This window comes from Ursus arctos, unplaced genomic scaffold, assembly GCF_023065955.2.
Source record: "Ursus arctos isolate Adak ecotype North America unplaced genomic scaffold, UrsArc2.0 scaffold_5, whole genome shotgun sequence".
Taxonomy (NCBI): Eukaryota; Metazoa; Chordata; class Mammalia; order Carnivora; family Ursidae; genus Ursus; species Ursus arctos.
The window spans coordinates 22,536,159-22,558,327 of record NW_026623067.1 but is presented as its reverse complement, the minus strand read 5'-3'; the positions used below and the strand labels follow the sequence as shown (position 1 = coordinate 22,558,327).

At 42.4% G+C, this 22,169-nt stretch overlaps 1 protein-coding gene across 1 annotated transcript in view; it reads right to left on the bottom strand.

Annotated features, from left to right (window-relative positions):
• LOC113261640 (zinc finger protein 474-like) overlaps window positions 1–22,169 on the bottom strand; it is a 63,500-nt gene that overhangs the window by 19,743 nt on the left and 21,588 nt on the right. The window contains exon 4 of the mRNA XM_026507826.4: window positions 10,447–11,693. Within this exon, the coding sequence (XP_026363611.2) occupies window positions 10,447–11,481 (1,035 nt within the window). The 5' untranslated portion in view covers window positions 11,482–11,693. The remainder of the gene's footprint in view (window positions 1–10,446; window positions 11,694–22,169) is intronic.

Sequence of the window (22,169 nt, the reverse complement as noted above, 5' to 3'; positions counted from 1 at the left end):
TTTTTAAGGATATACAGTGAAAATTAATAGATGGTCACAATGAAAATGCCCTGCTTTCTTTAAATTTAGCACTCAGGCAATTCCCACAGAACTCGACAGGAGTCTTGACTTCCATCCTGAGGTCTAAAGAAGTTTTTACTTTAAAGGCTGAGGATGGTTTCCAAGACCGCACGTCGCCGTGTGCACAGTAACTGCCTCACCCACAAGTCGTTTGCTTGCTGGAGGATGTTTGGCTGCCCCCGCTCCGGGTCGATGGCTGTCAAAAACAGGGCCCCATCTGCCAGAGGCTGAGGGACTCTGAGGCTCTTTGGATGGGTGTCATGCCATTGACCGTGTTCCTCTTTCTGCATGACAAAATTAAACATAGACGACTTGGGCCTTCACTGCTGTTTTAAATTTTCCACACTCCTGACTCCTTCCATTAGGGCCAAATAATTGAAATGTCTGTGGTAAGTGCACAAGCATATCAGAGAAGGCAGAAAGTTTGGATGTAGAAATAAGAGTGAAAGTTTTTCTCCTCCATACTTGTGGAGAAAAGAATAAAATCTCTTGTAGGAATCCTGTGAACATTCCAATATTGAAAATATCTGACCAAGTAGCAGCTAATAATTCCCCAGTACTTTCTAAGTGCCAGGCCTTGTACTAAGCGCTTAACATGCTTTAATCCCAATAATTCTCATTTTAATCCTCTGGGCAGGACTAGGTGCCCCCATTTTACAAATCAGGAAACTGAGGCACAGGGTAGTTAATAAGTAGTGAGGGTTGTGTTCACTCAGACAGGAGCTCTGTCGCCCCTGCCATTGTGAAGGGGCAGGAAGGAGCTGACTAGAGAAGATTTGTCAGACACCATCCCTGGACCTGTGCGGGAGATCTTTCATTTCAGCCTCTCACAGTGAGGGGACAGAAGCTGGGGAAGTTTAGTAATTGGCTCAAAGATTTGTGACTTCATTGTTCATCTATTATTGGATTCCAGGTCTGTCTGATTCCAGCTCCTTCTAGAAACATGGTGGAGGTAAGGTCATCAAAGGTTAGCAGAATTTCACGCTCAGTCTGATTTGTCCAAAGAGTCAGCCACTGGGTGGGATTTGAGAGAAATCAGCCCAATTCTTACGCCTGTTCTCTTGACTACCTCGAATGTTCATTCCTTTGGGTTGAATACTGCCTCCTTCCAGATCCTCTTTCAAAATGCAAATAGTCCTATGAGAGATTTTCCTGTGAAGGATTTTTATCAGATTCTCCCAAGCCCCTTCCAATAATATCGAGAGGTGGGGGTTGGCAGGGACAGGGAGGGTACACAAGGTGCTAAAAAGGAGAACAAGATCAGTATATGAGACCGGGTCACCAGAGACTCATTTCCCAAAGTCAAAATTTTGCCTGCGGCCATTTAAAGCATAATTTCAACAAACCTGAGACTGAATGTGTATAATTAAGTTTCCGTTCCCTCAGGCACACCATACACATGCAGACAAGTATAAATAGCATTTTAATATATAGGAGTAACAGCATAGCTCCATCTCAAACCTCAACAACTGCAGTTTGATTGTCTAGAAACCACTGGTATTTCACATTTCCTTCTGGTGTTTTCAAACAATTCTACCCAAATGTCACATCTGGAAGGATCGTTGTTTGAAATTGAATTGTTTTTGGAAATCACTGGATGCCACGTTAAGGAATTTTCCAACCCAGCCCGTGTGTTGGCCAACTATTAGAGTCTGTTACTTACGATGTGGAGTTTTGTTTTGCTCCTTCGTACGATAAGAAAGGCTCCGCCGACTATCTGGAAAGGCTGTTCATATTCAAGTATCTGAACGTACCTGATTTTTAAAAATGAGCTACTAGTATTTGGAATATATGCTTGGGATTTTAGTTATTTAATTGCTCATCCTGAGATACAGGGCTGAAAAATGTAAGTCAAAGAACAAATTCCAAGTTGGTCTCTGCTCTTAAAAGGAATAGTTTCTTGGCTGAAGTTTTTTTTTTTTTTTTCCTTTTTCTTCTTCTCGCATTTGAAATAAAACTGCTTTTGCCTCTGATGTTTTAGAAGGATATTGGTTGGAAAGTGAGGTGTATGATCAAGTTTCTTGCCAAATTATTGTCAAGAGTGACTTTCCTTGAAGAAAATGGCTGGAGGATGTCCCTGATGTTTGGTTCTGGTGCTTCTCCATTTGGCATAAGGCCTGACCTTGTGGCCTTCAGATGACTTTCAGGTCACAGGCAGAATGAACAATAAAGGGAACAATGGGAGTAAGAGAGGAAAAACCTCACAAACTGAGAAAATCAGTTTTTCCAGCTTTTATAGTTAGAAAAAAAACCAAAGCATAGATACAATCCGAACTGGAACTTGGAAGTTGGGTTATTTCCAATGCTCGATTTGTCTCCAATTTATATGCTAATGGGCCCCTCAGCTCAAAGGGAAGGTCAAATAAGAATATTAGAATATTGATATATTGAAATATTAGAAACTTCTTGAATTCCTGGGCATATTAGGCCCCCTTCAATTTCTAGGACATTTCTTCATATGTAAGACAACCTCACAGAGGTAAAAATTTGAAGGGGAAGTAGATGTAAGAAGGAGGTGAATTACATAATATAAAGGGAAAGCAAGAGACAGAGTCCTAAGTCAGACCCTCTCAATGCTCTGCCTATTCAGAGGATGAACTTCTGTCTGACATTGAACAGTGAGATTCTGTTCACAGGAGAATAACCCCTGTTTCAGTAAGAACTTCTTCAAGGTTGTATTGTCTTTGGGGAAGTTCTAAGAATCTTGGGAGAGATCTGGAATTTGGATTTCTAAGAACTACGTACATCCAGTCATTATGTGAAGATTTACTAAGTATCTACAACCAGAAAATATGGATATCTGCTTAGGGCCGGAAGCAGGAAGAAGGGAGTGACAGGGAGAAGCAAGCACATAGAGATGTACAAAATTATTTAAGCTGGTTTAACTGTTTGAGACGGTGGCATATTGTAGCTTTGTTTGTTTTAGGCCTGCATAATATTAGAATTTATTATATGTGATACTCTCCTCTCACAGAGGTGACGGTCAGTATATTTGTTTCTACAGGAACAGAAGGCCACATGTTGGAAACACCAACGCAATGACTACCGAATATTGCTCTGGTCTTGGGCTCTGGAAGAGGTAACTGTGTTATGGTCTCTCCTACCACATACGCAATCCTAATTTGAGGCTGATTTTAAAAAATAATTATGTTAGATGTCATTTGTACAGGTGAGCATTACTCTTCACATTTTCATATTAGGAAGTGATACATCAATTTCACTGATGATGGTGTTGCTCTAAAATTTGTGACTCCTCCCCCCCTCACTACGCAAAGAGTCCTCACACGCCATATACACACACAGATTCCCTTGGGCTGGCTTCTAGAACAAGAGTGTGGAAGAGAACGGGTCTGGTTACCTTACAGTTGCACTTGGTACACCTGAGAGTCATGGGATCCAAGAATGCTTCCCTGGTATGCAGGCATGGTTGGCACCAAGGAAAGATGAAGAAATGGCACATGGAGTTGGCCATTAGTGGTCCAGCTGTCAGCATCATCAGGGGGCAGTTTGTGAGGTCGATGCTGGTTTTCATGACATCAACACAGCTGAGGAGGTGAATTAGGGCCACTGAAGAGGATTATAAGGACAAGAAATCCCGGAAGGATCCCCCTGAATGTTTCATCTACCATCTCCAAAGACTTCCAAGCCATTCTTGTGTTTGGGAATCATAGAGGCAAATGGTTCCAGAAGCCTTAGTCTTGATTTCAGGAACTCAGTCTAACTCAAGGCATGAAGAGACAAATGACTAAGTAGACTCTTAAAATTAACCATTTTCTCCCTCTGCCTCTTTTTCTCATCTGATAAGCTTGATAAGCTTGACTGGTATTTCATTGAGAAAACATGAGATATAAGTGAACAGATCCAGGTTACCTCATCTTCCCACTAGCAGCCTACGAACTTGCCTTATCTGCATTCAACTTCTTCTGGACATGCGCAAATGCTTCCTGTCAAACCCCGCCCTCCTGGTGTGCTAGGATCCCACCCGCTGCGGTGTGTTTCACCTCCAGGTTTCACGCTTGTCCCTGTGACCCCTCCTGCTTCTTCAACCTCCTTCTCTCCCCTGAATCATGAGCTTAAACATTCACATATGGTCTAGAGGTTCCCATCTTCTAAAGAAACCTCTCTTAACCCACATCTCTATTTCTAGCCTACCCATTATTTCTCTCCTGGTCTTCAAAGCCAAACGTTTCAAAACACATCCTACTGTTACTGGTTCTAGGTAGTTTTTGCAAGCATTTTTGCTGCATACCTAATGGGCTGTATGGCAATTTTGCCATAAGAGATAAAATAACGAAAAATACAAAGGGACAGTAAAAAGGACACAAGGAAACATAAAAAGTAATACAACTATTAATTTCTTCCTTCATTAAGAGAGATCTCAATTTTCCAAATATGAAGAAACATATTTGAAGCTGAGCTTTGCATTGCATTGTGAAAGCCTTCAGCACTGTTCGTTCTTGGCATATTGTCACATGTCTGTCGATAGACGTTCCAAAGTTCTATGGGAAATGTGGAAGAAATGCTAACACTGTAATGCATTTGTTGCTGGGCTTTGTTATCATTGTCACTGATGCATTATCATTTTCTAGTATGGTAGAATATAGTATACAATCTGGCTTCACACTCTCTTTCACACTTGAAGTAAGTTTTATCACTCTATTTTCTATCAAGTCTATATATGGTGTTGTTATTCACCATGCTAAGATCACCACATCTGTTTGCCCCTGTACGGCGCCTTATGAAGGCTAGGTAAGATTTATATAATGTTAAAATTGGAACTTTGTCAATGAAGAAATGAAACCAAACTGTCAACCAGTTATTTTGTCTTTTACAGCCAAATTGCCATACAGCCAGTTAGGTACGTGGTGAAAATGTTTGCGGCAAAATGCTTGGGGCAAAGATGTCCGTGGCAAAGACGCTCACAGCAAAAATACCCCGAGGATACGATCTTCATCATCCACACATTCTGGAACCTCCACCACTACATGGAATGCGTCCTTTCCAAGGTTATGAGACTCAATCCACATTGCCGAGTTGAATAGGTATTTTTTGGCCCTCCTCCTACTCCACCTCTCAGCATCGCACACTGCTTTCCACACCCTTGTTCATGACATTTTCTGCAGTGTCTCCAGGCTCTCATTCTCCAGCTCCTTCTTCTCTAACCGCTAAATCATTTAATGCCTCAGGGCTCAGCCTGGCGTCTCCTTTTCCAACCCACTACTCATTCTGATGACTTTAAGTATATATGAATAATGCACACATATATATCGCAGTCCCATCTTCTCTTTGAGATCCAGACTTCTATATTCAGCTTGACTTACCCACTTAGATATCTCACAAGCACTTTGAATGGGCTGTGTCCAGAAGGGAACTATTGGTCTTAACCTGCAAGATCCTCCCCTGGTTCCAGGCTTCTCATCTTAGAAAATGGAACCAGAGCACTTACTCAAGCCGGAAGGAAGTCTGGGAGCCACGCTCGACCCCTCCTCAATACTTCCAACATCCCAACTACTGCCAAATTTCGTCTATTATACCTTATCTCCATCTTTGCTACCAACGCCCTTGGCCAAGCTTTCATCTGCTCTTAGCTGGATCCCTGCAAGAACCACACAACTGTGACCTACGTCCACTGTGCAGCTTCAGGGACTGTGCCATTTCTACAGCTTCTTCTTGTTTGCCCGTCACCTCCTTCATCAAGCTCTGGCCGCATGACCTTTGGCCATGTCTCTTCCTCTTACAATTCCCTTCCCCCCACATTTTTACTCTTGGCTCATTCTTTCTTACCTGTCATGTCGCAGCTGAAATATCACTCCCCCTGCCCAGGATTTCTCTAACCAAGATTCTGAATGTCAACCTCCCGTCATTAGACACCGTCACATCACAATTTGGAATTCTATATTTATTTCCTATTATCTCCTCCATAAGAATAAAAACTGCATGAAATCAAGAACTGTTTCTTTTTTATGATTCTGTATTTCAGACTCAGTCCAATGCCTAACAATAAATGTTTGCCGAATAAACACACTTCTGTCCTCTGTCTTACTTAACACTTAACACCCTTTTTGTGTCACACACACACCATGTCTCTTAGACTTGAAAAGATAGGGTCTTTGGAATTAGATCTGGCTCTGACATGCACTACCAAGCCCACTGTGTGACTTTGGGCAGGTTATTTTGACTAAGTCTCCCCAGACAGAAAGTGGGAAAATCATATCTGTGTTATGATAATATTCAAAGGAGATCAGGCACGGTTACTACTGATCACAAAGGTACCCAAGAAAGAGTCAGGTTCCTTTCTTCCGTGCTTTCATATAAACTCTAAATACTTCTAACCCAGTAGGTGCAAACGTGCACACACATTGGACAAGGTGACAACGTGCATCCTGCCCCTTCTGAATCTTTCTGATTGTGACATGCCCGCTGAGAGTTTTGCCTTTAGAGAATGAGATGCTTAGCCAAGAAACAGCATTCATAATGTTAAACCAAATATATAACTATAGCTCTAAAGAACTGCAGTCTGTATTATAAGGGCGCCTTCTCAAGTATATTTGGAGGTAACACCAGAAGAATAGTATTTTCGACAGCATAGAGACCTTACTTTAAAAGAAAACACCAGATGGCAGCACCAGATGCTAGAGCTGTGTCTGATGGGATTTTTTTTTAGCTCAAACCTAAACATCTAGGAAGACAAAGGTAGCTCAAAACTAGATTCAGAGAGAATCATTTACAGGAAAAGATGATTTCCCTAAACAACGCCTATTTTGTAATATAGTATGGGATTTTGGGGAACAATGTTTCACGTTACAAGCAAAATTCTAAGAAAATAACCCCAACCATTATCTAACCAAGAAAAGGTAATGAGACCAAGGCTTCATTTGGGTTTGTAGCTACATTTAATTAACTGCTGATCTGTGTTCCAATTAGCCAGAAAGGGCCTGAAATCAAAGAATGAAAGATGATCGGGTTCTAGAAAAGGGCAACATTTTTTCCAAATATCAAAATGCAAGCACTAAAATTTATTCACTCATATTAAAATAAGGAGCAATAATGACCTCTATTACTGTACTTCTCAGCATCACTTAGGAAATTGCTTACTAAAATAGACAGTAGGTTTACTAAAGAGACTAAGATCTAATAGATTAAATAAATGCAATATTAACATTTAAAAGGGTAACCTACGGGTTTCCATATTATGCATCAAAATTTCATCTGGACTTATCACCACTTTTAAAATCTTGCTAAGGTGGAGATTGCTTATGCAGGCTTTCCTTCTTTTTTTTTTTTTTTTTTTTTGAGGAAAGAAAGGTGATTCAGCTCATGAAACCATATAATGCAGATGCAGCGACCAGAGGGCAGTCACACCTTTGAAATAAAGATCCTCACTCAGGGTTTTATTCCTCTTACATACTGTTAGCGTCCTTCAGAGCTTGCCTGTGAGATCAGAAAGGGTAAATTCAGCCCTGTGTTCTCGAAGAAAAGCAACGGGACAATTCAAGCGCATACGGTGGTTAGTGGGCAAAGCAGAACTAAAACAAAATGCCCGCGGAAGTCTTGGAGAAGAACTCGCCTCGGGCGGTATTTATTTGCGTTTAGATTTGATTGAAGGGTAACAGCAGCCCCTGTGTCATAAAAGAACTGAGCCAGTCTATGTTGGAAGAACATTCTGAGCGGAGGGTAATTCACTCTGCCAGCGAAACAGTCATTGTTGCCCAACTGGAGTGAATTGTTTTCCAAGCACCACGGTCACGGGGCTGAAAATATCCTTCCTCACCTGAATTCGCTACGAGATTGAACCCTCCCGAGAGCGTCAGGCAAGCTGGCTGATGCTGATCTGAAGTCAGAGCAAGGATTCTAGATTCTGATTGACAAGAAGCCACACACATCTGAAGTGTGACAAGAACGGGTGTGTGTCATAGCCAGAAGTCGGCTGACACAGGCAGATGAAATGTTGAAATCTGATCGTGCACAAGGCAGTGATCTTCATGGGAAATGGATGATTTCCCATAATATCTCAATTGTCAATGATACAAAGAAATGGTACTACCTAAATTTGAAATGACACAAAGAAAGAAAAACAGCAATAGATCAAATTGCAGCTGAAAGAGAAAACCACACTGCCCGGGGGGAGCTTTCCTGCTGAAAAGCGCTGTGGAATGGCAAAGACCTCTTCTAGGGAAGAATTCAAGTCCATTGCTTCAAGAGACCTTATGCCTCTCTGAAGCCGGCCGGTTTTCTCCATTTTAATTCATGCAAGCCTGCTTTACGTCCAGCAGCGAAAGGGACCCTATGTTGGATGACCTTCCTATGCCCTCCACCAAAGCCTGTGTGGTCCCCAAACGGGCCAGCACACATCTAACAGCCGTGAGCGCCAACTTCCCGCTGACACACGCCTCCTCAGGTCTAGGAGCAGGGTTGGTGGTGCTGTGACAGAGCCACGTCCTCTAGATGCCCTTTTCTGACGGACAGCCCCCACTTTGATCTAAACGCCCAAGTCCCCGAGGGCCACCGCGGTGACCTCTCCTTCTGACATCTCCCCTCCAGACGACCGGCTGAGTCAGGAGGTGTCTTCCTGCGAAGCTGTGGGCCCAGGCCAGCCTCTTTTAGCAGTCGTGACTGAGTGAGAACACGCTGTGCTCAGCCTGTTGGCACAAAGTATGTGTTACAACAACAAGAGCCGGGATCCTGACCACACTCCCCTATCTCGGGATCTGTACTGAGAACACGTGAAGCAAATGCATGCGCTCAGGAAACAGGGCTGCGAGGCAGAGAGCTAACGGACTCGCTGCTGTGTGGCCCTGAGACACGGATTCTTGTGTTCTCTGAATCCAGACCCCACACGTTTTGGAAGACAAGCAACAGCCAGGCGATGGGAAAAACAGATCATGTTTATGAGACCAGCCTGCAGCTCATGGCACACTTAAAAGTGTGGGTTTTGAGTTCGGCACAGAAACTAGCCATTCTTTCTTCAATGTTCATTCGGAAAACTTGCCCAGCCTCTCTCAGTCTGACTCTTGGGCTTTACGATCATTGTCTTGGAATCTTCTAAACCAGTAAGTTTCTAATCATTTCATTTTAAACCTGAAAGCGAGGGAAAAGTACTAGATGGTTGCCAATATAATGCAATAAAAAAGGAAGGAAGAAAAGCTGCAGTAAAAATAAAGGCTGCTTCTCGTCCCCCAAACCCCACCCTCCAGTCCTTCTGGTTTAATCCTTTAGAACGCTTGGGTAACCTCAGTTTCCCCCAAGCAGTCCACTAAAAGACAGGGGCGCCTGGCTGGCTCAATCAGTAAAGAATGGGACTCTTGATCTCAGGCTCGTGAGTTTGAGCCCCACACTGGGTGTGGAGCCTACTTAAAAAAAAAAAAAAAAAAAAAAAAAAAAAAAAGTATCCCTACAGGTGGGGTGTTTTAGGTAGCAAACCTTAGAGAAAAGATTTTGACCACGGCCTATTTCTCATGATTTGACATCTTGTAAGGTATGACACAGAACAGTGCAGCCATGCCCCGGGCTTAATGGCAGGACAAAGCACATGGACCACGTCTTATGGGGAGCCACCCTCATTAGCATTCTTCCCCAGTTGTGCTGATGGTGAACCTTCAGGTAAACAATACTTCGCTGTACAGGTTGGGGACCCGGGGCATCATGCTTTTCTTCCCAAGCGCCCAAGTGGGGAGCAATGCTGCTGCCCAACCCAAACACAGGACACAGAGCAGCAGTGGGAACTGAGCACTTCTGGGAACCACGAACCCACACCTCGTTGCTTCAGAGCGTGCCCTGGGGTTAATCTCGCACATATCATAATCACGTAAGTGTTAAAAGAAAACATGCTGTATTTGAGGAGCACGTCGATTTCTGCGAGTGCTCCAGTGCCTAATTGTTGCTAAAGTCATTTGGGGTTTTTGACACACATTCTATTTTAGTAAGATAAACTCAGCATAACCCGGGGTTGCCAAAAATGAATTCCTAAGGTAGATGACTAAAATAAGCCGGTAATAAATATTGGCCGTTGGAATGGGAATTATATCTCTGCAATGTAGACACAGCATTAATGACTCATTTTCAAATAACAGTCTCTCCCAAGGATTATTGGTATGAGGAATCAGGGTAGAAGGATGTCCATCCCTCTTTCTTTTAGGCGACAGAGTAGAAGAGGACTATGAACCCACCAGGCAGGGATGTCCTTATACCGACCTTGCCAACCGAGATACAGGGTCCAACAGGGGTCGACTTGGACAGGCTGCACTGAGGCAGACGTAAGGCATTGAAAGAAACCGTCCTAGGGGTTGAAGCAGCTGATTCTGGGAACAGTTTTCTCTCATTCCCCCGGGGGCGGGGGCGGAATGTACCCGTGGGTCCACCCAAAGCACCTCACTTGGCATGAATTACCTTATCAGTCATCGTGGGCGCTGCCATGTTGCTTTGCTGCTTGGAATTAGTGGACTGTTTTAGGCCACCTTTACTCCCTAAGGTCAAATTCTGCATTTTTGGCCCACTCAGTTGAGCTTTACAGCTTCTCTGGTGTATCAGGAGGCGGTCCGGGGCAAAGGTCCGGCTGCAGTTTGGACAGGGCACCAGCTGAACTTGACTTGGCCCCTCTTCGTTGGACTGTCCAGTGGGAAGTGGCTGAAGCTTTTGTGGGAGTGGTCGGCGGAGCTCCCTGGGGAGCCGGTCATTTTCTATTTTCCACTTTTCCAGGCATTTGGGCTCATGAATGGGAAGGGACAGAGTGCCAAACTCCCTACCACAAATGTAGCAGATGAGAGCCTTTGGTCGGGCTGGGATGCCACCAGCAGCTTTCCTGGGACCAGTGCGATCATCAGAAGTGCTGGGGGTTGGTGCTCTGGGCCCGTCACCCTTCGGCTTGCAGCTTCTCTGGTGAACAGGAAGACGATCTGGCAAGAACGTGCGGCCGCAGGATTCGCAGGGCAGCAGCTGAGCCTGGGAACTTTGGAATGCTGCCTCGTTCACTGCCTGAAGATTGTAGGACCCACTGCCCCCAAGAGGCTGTGGTTTGGAGGGTTCTGGCCTCCTCAGGTGCTTGGGCAACTTGCTGTTTTCAGTCCGCCACTTCTCCAAGCACTGGGGTTCATGAATGGCAATTGATTGGGACCCAAATTCTCGGCCACAGATATAGCACACCCGGAATCCAGGCCTGCGGGACGGGATCACAGGGGGGCCGGGCTGACTTTCCGACATAATTCTCCTACTGGACCGTTTTGAGAGTATCACCGTTCCAGGTCTTGTTTTCTGAGGTCCTGTCTTTATTTTTCCAGCACGACTGACATGCTCTGTGTCTGGCAAAAGGCTAGAATGGGAGTCACCACAAAGAACGGCCTGGTTGATAAGGAAGGTGGGCTCTTTAGAATGATGGAAAGTCTGTTGCAATTTGTTACAAACCTTTCTCTCCTTTCCTGTTTCCATTAACAAGCAAGTCTTTCTCTGGGCTTGCTCTGATTTCAGGCCAGACTCATTTTGGGATTCTGCTCGGAGTGAAGGTTAGTCAGGTTGGCTGTCCTGGGGTTCCACATTGTTGCCAACTCCTTAGACCCAGAGACCATGACTCAGAGCTTCATTGCAGGGCAGCAGTCTGGAATGCTGGAAAGTCCTCATTAAACCTCAGATGTCTCCAAGATCTGCGGGGGAAACATAAATCAAGAACTCATTACACACACACACACACACACACACACACGCACACGCACACGCACACGCACGCACACACCACTCTTAGATAGTAAGTTGATAAAGAGCAGTAATTTTTTTTTTTTTAAACTAGTATCCTCTTTGGCTAGATAGTAACTAGCACATAAGATTTGTTCAGTAAATGGTGAAATAAATCTGAAGACAATTTCCACTACGAATTGCACTATTACTGCAGTGAAAGTAGTGTTCTGCCCAGAGAAAGATCAGAGACACACACGGCAAAAATCAACAGAGGCATGGTGGTGAGACTGCAGAAGACAGAACTAAGAACTGTGACAATTAAATTAATGAAACTGCAGATAATCTATTAAGACCTTCTTCCACTCCCTTAGGGATTCTTAGCCTTTTAGTGCCATGGATCCTTTTGACAGTTCTCTGAAGCCTATGATTTTAAAGGCAAAGTATAAAAATCTTACGATTACAGGTGAAACTAATTTTATTGAAATAATTGATCAAATATCTTTGGCCGCAATATGTATTTTATTTGAGATACAGTAATAGGTCAGACTTAATGAATACCCATTAGTCTAAGGTTAAGAGCCCCTGCAGAAGGAATTTAATAGTGAATATTATGAGGATTATCAGAAAAACCTGAAGAGGGGGTAAACTTCTTATAACCTACCATGTATCCACTTTTCTTTGTTATGGGAATGGAGGAGGAATAAATTGGGGCCATAGATGTCAAGCCAAGAATGCGACCCCAGCCTATACCCTTCCTGGTAAAATATCTATAGATCTTCCTGGGGATGAAGAGGCTCAGATTTGCTTGATGTTCTTTAAATAGCTATTGTACTTAATTCCTTGTATTATCTCTATCTCTATCTCTAGCTATACAGATAAATAGTATAGATACTAGTTAAATATTAGATAACAGATAATATACAATTAGATAAATATTGCCTATTTACATATTATAGTTACATATTACATATATATAATATATATGGAAGATAGATAACATAGGTAATATGTTATCTATAAATATAGCTTATATATTATATATTATATTCATAATTTATTATTTTAGATTATTTTAAATTTAAGTTATAATTATCAATAATAAATTATTAATGCATTATATTTAATCACATATAATTATATTAATACTATATACTATAATAGATATTATCTATCTATCTTCAAAATAATTTTTGTAACAACATGGCTCATGATTTTCCTAAACAAACCAGAAGGGCGGGCTGATAAAATCTCATCATGGGCAGAAGGCTAAGGAGTTTTTACTTTGGGGAAAGGCATGAGTCAGTTTCATCAAGGGTGAAGATTATTGCCTAGGCCCCAAGAAAGATTACTGTCAGACATCTCAGGGCCTCCTTCATTTCCTGAAGGGGGATTCGGGTCTGGACGAGAGGCTCTGTAGCACCCACACCCCCACCACAAAAGGAGCAGTGCCTAGTCTGAGGCTGGACCCTGCGGACCACAGCAGACCCCTGAGTTCAGAGGGCACAGGGATGGCCGGCTAGAATATAAAAAACCTGGGCATTGCATTTGATAAAGGACAAACAAAGCTGGAAGACCTATGCCTCGTTCCTGTATTTTGGTGCAAGGGAAGGTCTGAATCTTTGCAAATAAGACCATCGGATCACTCCTGGCACAGAGAAGGAAGCGATTCTTCATTTTGACAGATCCTAAGACAGTGATATTAACACATGTGACAAAAGAATGCATTGGCCCCAGGGTAGCCAGCACAGAAAACGGAGCTCACAGAAACATGTGTCACCTGACTGGCACCCTCCAAAAGAGAAAGAGGATCTAAAAAACACAAGGAATCTGGGGAAATGATTTCATGAGGTTTTTATCAGCACATGGGGGAAATAACCCCCAAACCACTCTGCTTCCTTGGTTCTGGCATCTTGTTTAACAAGGATCCTGTTTTCCTTTCCCATTTTCCTTCACACCAGGAAGCTGCAGATAACAAAAGGACTTAAGACAACAGGAAAAATTGATGCAACTCAATAACCTTACTTCCCCTAAACTTGCTCACAGTTTCTCCCCCCGCCCCCCATGCACACATGCACACACTGCTCCCAGCAGATCAGAATGCTGGGTAGGCCCCCTAACTTGTCCCAGCAACTCCTGTCTTCCTTAGGATCAGGTAAGAGAACTAATATTTACTGAACACCAACTATGCATCAGATATTGTACTAATTTGTTATATACACAGTTTCAATTAATCTCAAATGAAGGCAGGTATGATTGTTTCAGTTTCATAAGTGAAGACACTATGAGTCAGAAAAGACAAGTAACTTGCCCAAGACAGTCCGTTTTTAAGTGACAGAACTGGGAACCAATTCCAGCTCTCTTTGGCTCCAGTAGTCGGCTCTTTCCATGATTCATTCTGCCTCAAATTCCACCGAAAGAGCTTCTCCTCTTTAGTTTTTATCCCGGTTTTAATATATGATTCATACGTCTCACGGGAAGGTAACTGAGCTCCCAACGGCCTTTATGCTGCCCTTGAGGAGAAGGAAGAGGTGAAAGGGAGGATGGGAAGAGGGCGCAGGAGGAGACAGGCCTCTGAGATGGAAAAAGCAGGAGAGACAGACTGGAGATACTGGGGACAGCATTTTTCCTGAAGCAACAAGGCTCATTTTGCTGGGAGTGGTTTTCTCAACGACGCTGTCCCTCTGCGGCATGTACTATATGGATCCTTTTCCTGATCTCACCAAAGTCCCTGAGAGAAATCTACATTATTACCCAGGTGTGGGGACAGGCCAGGGGGACCTCGGGTGGTATAATGAGTGCGGGGTGAAAGCAAAGGCCACCCCAAGAGGCCAGATGGTGCTCCCTTTGCAGTCCCTTCCCTGGTTTGATTAGGGATGGATCTTCATGGACGCGGGCATTTTTCCGCTAGCGATATTTTCTCTGCAGCAAACACGAGAGCATCGTCAAATCCCTAATCGTATCTTCATCTTTTTTCCCATCATCTCTTTCCTCCTTCAATGTTCTCCTGAAATCGCTGTCTTACTGTGCTTAAAGTTACCAAAATATGAAAGACGAGGTAGCTGAAAGAAGTGAAATTTTGGGGAACTGCAGTGTCTCATGGAGAACATTGCGATGTTTCTTTCCACCAGTGAGTGATTCTTGCAAGGCCTAACCCAGCCAGTAGCTCTCCCCTATATGTTAGTTCTAAAAGCCCAAGTACTGGAAAATACCAAATACATATAGTTAAATCACTTAAGAAATTGGCTTGCCACACAGACACATCATAAAGTAACATCGTGAGTTTATAAAGAGAACTACTTTGCAAAGCTAGCCAGCTCTACCCCAAGCAACCGTGGAGAAACGTTCACTCCAGTTGGCCTGAATTATTCTTTTTGACCATATTTGCACATAGGATATTTAAAGAATGTCTTGGAAAGCATCACATTTTATCAATATGATGCCATTTTTCCATGCCCTTTGGGGTTCACGAGAAGGGAGAGACACTCACAAAGATGCATATAATAACCAAACCCAACTTGGCATTAGAAGGTGTTACCCTATTTAAAAAAGGGGGGGGGGGCAAGAGCACAACCAAAGGATTAAATCTTTTTTAAAAATTTAGTCTTTTGAAACAAAATAAATGTAAGTGATTCATTACCCCTTCCCTATTAGTATAGAATCCAAATTCTTTAAATGGACAAATGAATAAATAAGAAAGATGGAGTTGAGCTGATGCTGGCTCTGAGCAAAATTATAAAATAGAGGAGGTTTGTCTTTAATATCCTCTATCCACCCCATTCAGCAGGCTCCATTCTCCCCTGCCTGGTGTCCTCATATGCTGGCTAGTCTTCCTTACTTTTGAAGCCTCGCTTTCAAAAAGGAGCTGATAGTCGTATTCACACCAAGGCTTATGATTGATAAGGTAATATCCCTCCCACAGTCTGGCAAAGACAACTAGTTCCCCACCAGTAGTTATTTTGCCCAACTTCCTCAAATTAAGAGAGCCCCAATTTTTAGCTGGGCACATGATTTCCCAGCTGAAAGTCTGCAGACCCCTTTGCAGAATTGTGTAAGACATGTCCACGACCTGCTCCTCTTTCCTTCCTTCATACTGATGCTTAAAACATGGATGTGATGGCTGGAGCTCCAGCAGCCATCGTGGACCAGACTATATTCATGTGACCCCTAACACGATGGAGCAGACACTTGGATGGACCTAAGTTCCCAATAATGGTGGAGTCACCCTATAAGCTTTCAAGTGTCACCCTTAGCCTTTATTTACATAAGAGAATTAAATATCCAACTTTATTTTAGCCACTTTTAAAGAGTCTTTTCCCTGCACGAAACCTATAACTAGAACCTAATTCTAATGAGATACAGTTGTATTTTAATAACTGGTCATTGGCTTAGCACAAAATGAATTCTAACAGTGGTATTTTAAACTTCAGCGAAGTTTTTTTTTTGATAGAGAGTACACTTTGGGGGCAAAACTGTCTTACTAAACATACACTTTTTCCTGAAAATCAGAAATTAAAAAAATTGAAGCTATAAATATGAACCAATGGTCCTTAAGAAATTGATTGACGATCTTCCTTTCCTAGAATTCTTTTTTTTGGGAACAGATTCAAATGACATATTTTGCTTTGAGAAAATCAAAACTTATTTTTTCCATAAGCTTTTGAAGGAGCTAGAAGGCATCGCTGTTGTGACAATTAACATCGTCTGTGTATTCCAAATGCTCTTTTCTGTATTCAGCTTTGGGATGCTCACTCTGGGACTCCACATGGTCCATAATGGGTAGGATTAACCCTTACCTCTTTCTTTTGAGACTTCAGCCCTAGGAGTGGGTATCTGCTGTCTCCTTCATAGAGTTGTGTTCTCTTTATGTCCTACTAGTTACTATCTACATAACAACTTCTTTCTCGGTTAACAATTCTTTATATGAAATTATAATTAAATAATTGGTATGGTATAGAAACCATCCTTTCTAACATCTGGCATGGTTCTCCTGACTGATACAACCACCCTCAGAATATAAGTAATAAAAATCTGTAATATTCAAGCTGCACATTACCTCACTACTGTAATAAATATAAACTCAAACGAATTCTTTCGTAGCATCTTAGAAAATAATATGGTGCTTATCTTAACATTCGATCCTCAACTCATTCAGACCACTGAAAACATATTTTTGCAATTTTACACCATCACCATGCTTCAAGAACTAGAAAATGTTGCTCTTCCTTTTGTGACTGATTGAATTAAACCAAAAGAGGAAATCTGCCATTTTAAGCATATTCATATTTTCCTTCATTTTTATGTGATTCTCTTCTACAATGACTGCCCAACCTTCAGGCCATCACTGTCACATAGGGAGTCAAATTAAAGTGATCCCATTCCTAGATCAAGGATGACCAGGGAGGGTTGAGGGGAGTGGTCCAGATCACTCTGGCTGATTCTCTGCACTCCCCTCTGAGTAGCGCCTGGGCCAGTAGCACTTGTGGTCCTCAACAATTCCAATGGGAGTGACAAAAGGCCAGGCGAGAGCAACTAGGAACTGGAGGTGGTCTAGTTTAGGAAAGACAGGAGCAGTGTCTAAAAGGTGAACAAATAAAAACATACTCAGAAAAACCATTGAGCCTGAAGCATAAGGCTTCAAGGGAATCTGGCTGTCCCTGTTGGCATTTCCAGGCTGATTTTGAATAGCTAATGAAAATTTACCCTTCCTTGTCTTCCCTTCACTGTGAAGAACTTCAAACCAAGAAGTCACTTTCTTCACCTTCATTCAATCTAATTGTCAGGTGTAGACATAATAGTCTATGGTGTTAGGAAAGCCATGCAAACAGAAAACAGGAGAAATGTACTCTTTACACTTCTAAGTAGAGCTTTTGGTAAGGACATTTTATGTTGTTAAAGCTCATAATACCACCCTATGAAGGCTATTGTTAGATTGAGTCTGTAATTTTCACTCTATATTGAGCTTCCAAATCACAGAGTACTCAAGAGTCACGAACACCACACAGGTATGATCATGTAATTGTAACATTGACATTTGGAGTGGTGGAGAACCAGTTATGGAAACCATCAGTATAATCACATTAGAATCCTATCATGTACAGAAATTCAAAGGGCAGACAAAAAAAAGTGGGGGAGTCAGGCTGTTGAATCATAAACAAGCATACAAACCATCCTTTCTAACATCTGGCACATACTATTCCAAAAAAATAGCTCTATTCCAAATTGCTCTTTCTCAAGACTTTAAAGCAGTGGTTGATACGCCAAGTCTGGCCCATTGATAAGTTCTTTTTGACCTCCCTGGAGATCAAAATGTTTTGGGGTCCCTGGGTGTCTCAGCTGGTTGGGCATCTAACTCTTGATCTCAGCTCTGATCTTGATCTCATGGGTTGTGGGATCAAGCCCTGTATCGGGTTGCGTGCTCAGCAGGGAGTCTGCTTGAAGATTCTCTCCCTCTGCCCCTTCCCACACTCACTCACTCTCTCTGTCTCTCTAAAATAAATAAATATACCTTTTTTTTTTTTTAAGTCTGAATTAGGTGCCATTATTTTAAAGTTGGGAGATACCACACAAAATCAGGATGTTGTTTTCTTTTGAGAAAGTGGGAGAGCTGGCCATACAGAGCCCACATTCTAATGTGGCAACAACCCACATAAACTGATACTGAATAAAGGCTGTGCCTGTGGGTCAGACCGCCAGTCTGCACTCTTCCAAAGTTTCTCATTAGTTCAGTCCTTTGCTTTATTTATTTGTAATTCATTCTTGATTCTCAAAGGCATCTGAATTCCTGACCATATGTGATCCTCACTTTAAAGTGTTCCTTTCCTCCATTTTTCTCCTCAATTAAATATTTGAATATCATTTCAAGGAGCACTCGCCCTCAGTCAACTGTGAATCCAGATGAAGGATTTTCTATGGGAAATATTTACTAGAAGCATGACAGATTTATTGATAAAAATTCAGAAACAAAGGTTTGTAATGACAGCAGAGTGAGGCTGAAAGACTTATTTCTAGGAGGGAAGGAAATATCCAAAGGGAAAAGAAAGAATCAGTGACCTGAGGAGGAATTTTCATACATTAATGGAAGGTCACAGGAAATGATGAATCTAATTTCAGAGAGAAAAAAAATCAAGCAGCCAGTGTTTAGATCAGCCACAGGAGAGATGATAGAACCAAAAAAAGAAAAAAAGAAAAACACAAAAAGAAATGTGTTTGGAGACCATCTGAACTTTTTGGAGGCATTCCCATAATTATTTAGTTACCGCTGATATAACAAGAGCTACTCTTCTGCTTAAGCCAACGGTTCTTGATTTACCATTAAATGATCCCTTACATGAAGAATGTTGGCTCGCTTAAGTTATTAATCTAAAGAAAGAATCAGTCGGTCAAAAGAACATCAACAAACCATTAACAATGTATTGCTAGATTTCCAAGATTTGGGCTGTAAATACTTCCTAAGAGAATTACGCTTCCTTGTATGGATTACAGAATCTGGTGCACTTTTTCTTTCTGACAAACTGGCCATTTTGTCAAGTATCACCTATAAATTAGTTAGAATTGAAAATGTATAAGAGCAGCACAGTAATTCTTTCTCAGCCTAGAATGAGGTAGCAGATATCCATCAAGTGTCTAAAGTTGATGTATTATGATAAAACATAGTGGGGGAAAGGATAGATACCATTTCAGAATTTAAAAACTATAAATAGAGGCATGTGTTTCCTAGACCTCATCACGCGATATGTCTGCACAGAGTTCCCACTGTCTTCATGCTCATGATTTATTGTCTCAGTGCGCTACCTCCGTGGGATATCTTTGGCACAGACTTGCAAACCACAGGGTGGTATCAGAGAGAGAGTCACTGGATTCGTGTGTCCAGGTGGAAACAAGCACAAAGAAGAATACAGCTGCCTTTGAGGGAAGCTGCCTGGCCAGGAGAGATTGGCCAATGAGAGATGGGCCTCCCTGTATCCTGGAGGAACCTTTTCTTAACCACATCACCCACTTACCAGACAACAGCCTCGAAATCGTGCCTTAGTGCTACACACCTCCGGGAGGTCGGTGCCTCCCACAGCCTGGCTGACGCTTAAATTGATCGTCATTACCATTCATTGCAGACATCAACACCCTTTGTTAATGCTCTCTCCACCCAAAGCTATTTCTCAGGGAAGTCCCTGGGAAGAAAGTCAAAAACAGGGCCGAGCCCATGAGGCTGGGCTTCTGCTGTGTGTGTAATGAATGCGCCTCTATTTTCTGGTCTGCTCAGCATGACTTCCCTGGTGGTGGCGCTGGAGACCTGGGAGTTTATATACGGCCACAGGCTGAAGGCTGTTTCTGAACATGGGGTTTTTGTTGCTCTTCTCCCCACATCTCTGGTCCTCCTATGTAAATAAGTCATCAAAAAGCTATTGTCATTCCATTTGACATCTTTGACTCTCATGAACAAGGCACTCTTTCACTAGCCAGATGGTCTGAGATCCCTAATGGTTCAGAGTCCTCCATACAACATCCTTTCATAGCTCAGGAATCTTACATGGGCTATTCCCTGCAGCAGAAAACCACTAGAAGGTGTCTTCTGGTATCTAGGAGGAACTTGCCCATCCTCTCTGTCCCCAGAGTCCAGACCAAACACGAAATGTGGTGACAGCTCTTTATTTGCAAACCTTCTTAGCTTGTAGTTTAATTTTTTTGGTAGTTTAAAATTTACTGAAAGCCTCCTTCCACCCCACGTCTGGTAACTATCAGATAGCAAGGAAGTCAGTCAGAGTGTCAAACTGCTTTGTTCTGTTTTCCTTTAGTAAACACAAAGAAGATCCGTGTGTATTTTAAGTCATACTTTGGATCAGAAAGATCAGAGTATTTGATTAGAAGAATACAATTTAAAATCAACTCTGAGGATGTTGATTTTTTCCACTTTCTTGTGGTTTCGATAGGCTCTTTTCCCACCTTCTGTGCTCTCTCTTGCATTTTTTTTCATTGTTTCCACTGTCTGTCTGTCTCCACTTTAGGTCTGGAAGGACAACCCAACACAACATGGAGAAGGTAACCTGTGGTTGACTCCTCTGCTAATTTGCTGCTCTGGAGCCATAAGGCAATGCTGACCAGCTCACACTAGAAAAGTGTGGCTTATATTTTAACTCTATTATATTCTGGAGGAAGAAGGATTAGAAATGATAAGCCCAATATAATCACACGAGTCCTCAAAAGTGGACAGCCTTTCACTGAAAGAGGTAGGACAACTGAAGAAGAAAGAGACCCAATCACCCATGGCTGACTTGAAGATGGAGGAAAGGAGCTATGTGCTAAGGAATGTGTATGGTCTCTAGAAGTTGGGAAGACCAAAGAGACATGGGGTTTCCAAAAAGGGCTCCTAAAAATGAACACAGCTTGGCTGACACTGATTTTAGCCTTAAGAGACCCATGTTGGACTTATGACACAGAGAACTATGAGGTAATGGATTTGGGTTGTTTTAAACTGCTAATGTTATTGTATTTTGCTACAGCAGTAACAGCAAACTAAAACACCCCAAAAGAAAGAGACCAGCACTGTGAATGCAGACTTCTGCAAAAATGTTACTCAGCTAGTTTTGGCCACACTGTACCCTGGAATTTTAATAGTTCACAGTCACCCAGCTCTAGTCTCCACTGGAAACACCACTGGGGGGACTCCATCCCAGGGCCATGATAAGATGTCCCGGGTGGCTGTCTAGAATGAGAATTATAATACAATTCACCCATTGGTAAAAAAAAAAAAGGCACAAATATTCATATAATATTATACAGCAGAGTCCATTATCTCTTTCTAGCTCTGGTTAGGACCCTCAACCAGTGTGACTCAGGAAATAATCTTTTCAGATTTGGCATTCTCCTCAGTGTGGTCTATACAGCTTTCCTGTCTACATGTCAAGCTTGTATTCCCCTTTCCTCTTTGACTGTATTCTTTGTCTTGGCATCTACATGTTTACATAAGGTAGAATCTTTATTGACTGTTTTCTTCAGAAAATGCTTGTGGTTAACTGATTCCACTTCTTGTTAAGGGGTGTGCTGTGTACATGACAAGGGTCCCCTTCTCTCTTTTCAACTGTGTTGTGAGGACCGCAAGCAGCCTTCCCAAACGATGGAGCTGGATCTTTAAACCCTTCTTAGGTGGAAAGGATTCTGAGCTGAAAAGCCATTTCTGTTTTGTAGAGTGATTTCCTATTTGCAATTGTAGGGTATCAGATTGTACCACTTTGGCACAAGGATTATTTTGAGCCGAAGGCAATTGAGAAGAAGAAGATACCAGGAAAGCTCTCTGCTCTCACTCTATTTGGCTAAAAGGAAGACATAACTTTGTAAAGATACCTCTCCCAAATCAGGAAGGGAAACTCAAAGTATCTCTAGACTCTTGTCAGCTCAGAGACAAGCACCAAGAGGAAGCTACAAACCACATCACTAAATAGCCTGTATCTTCT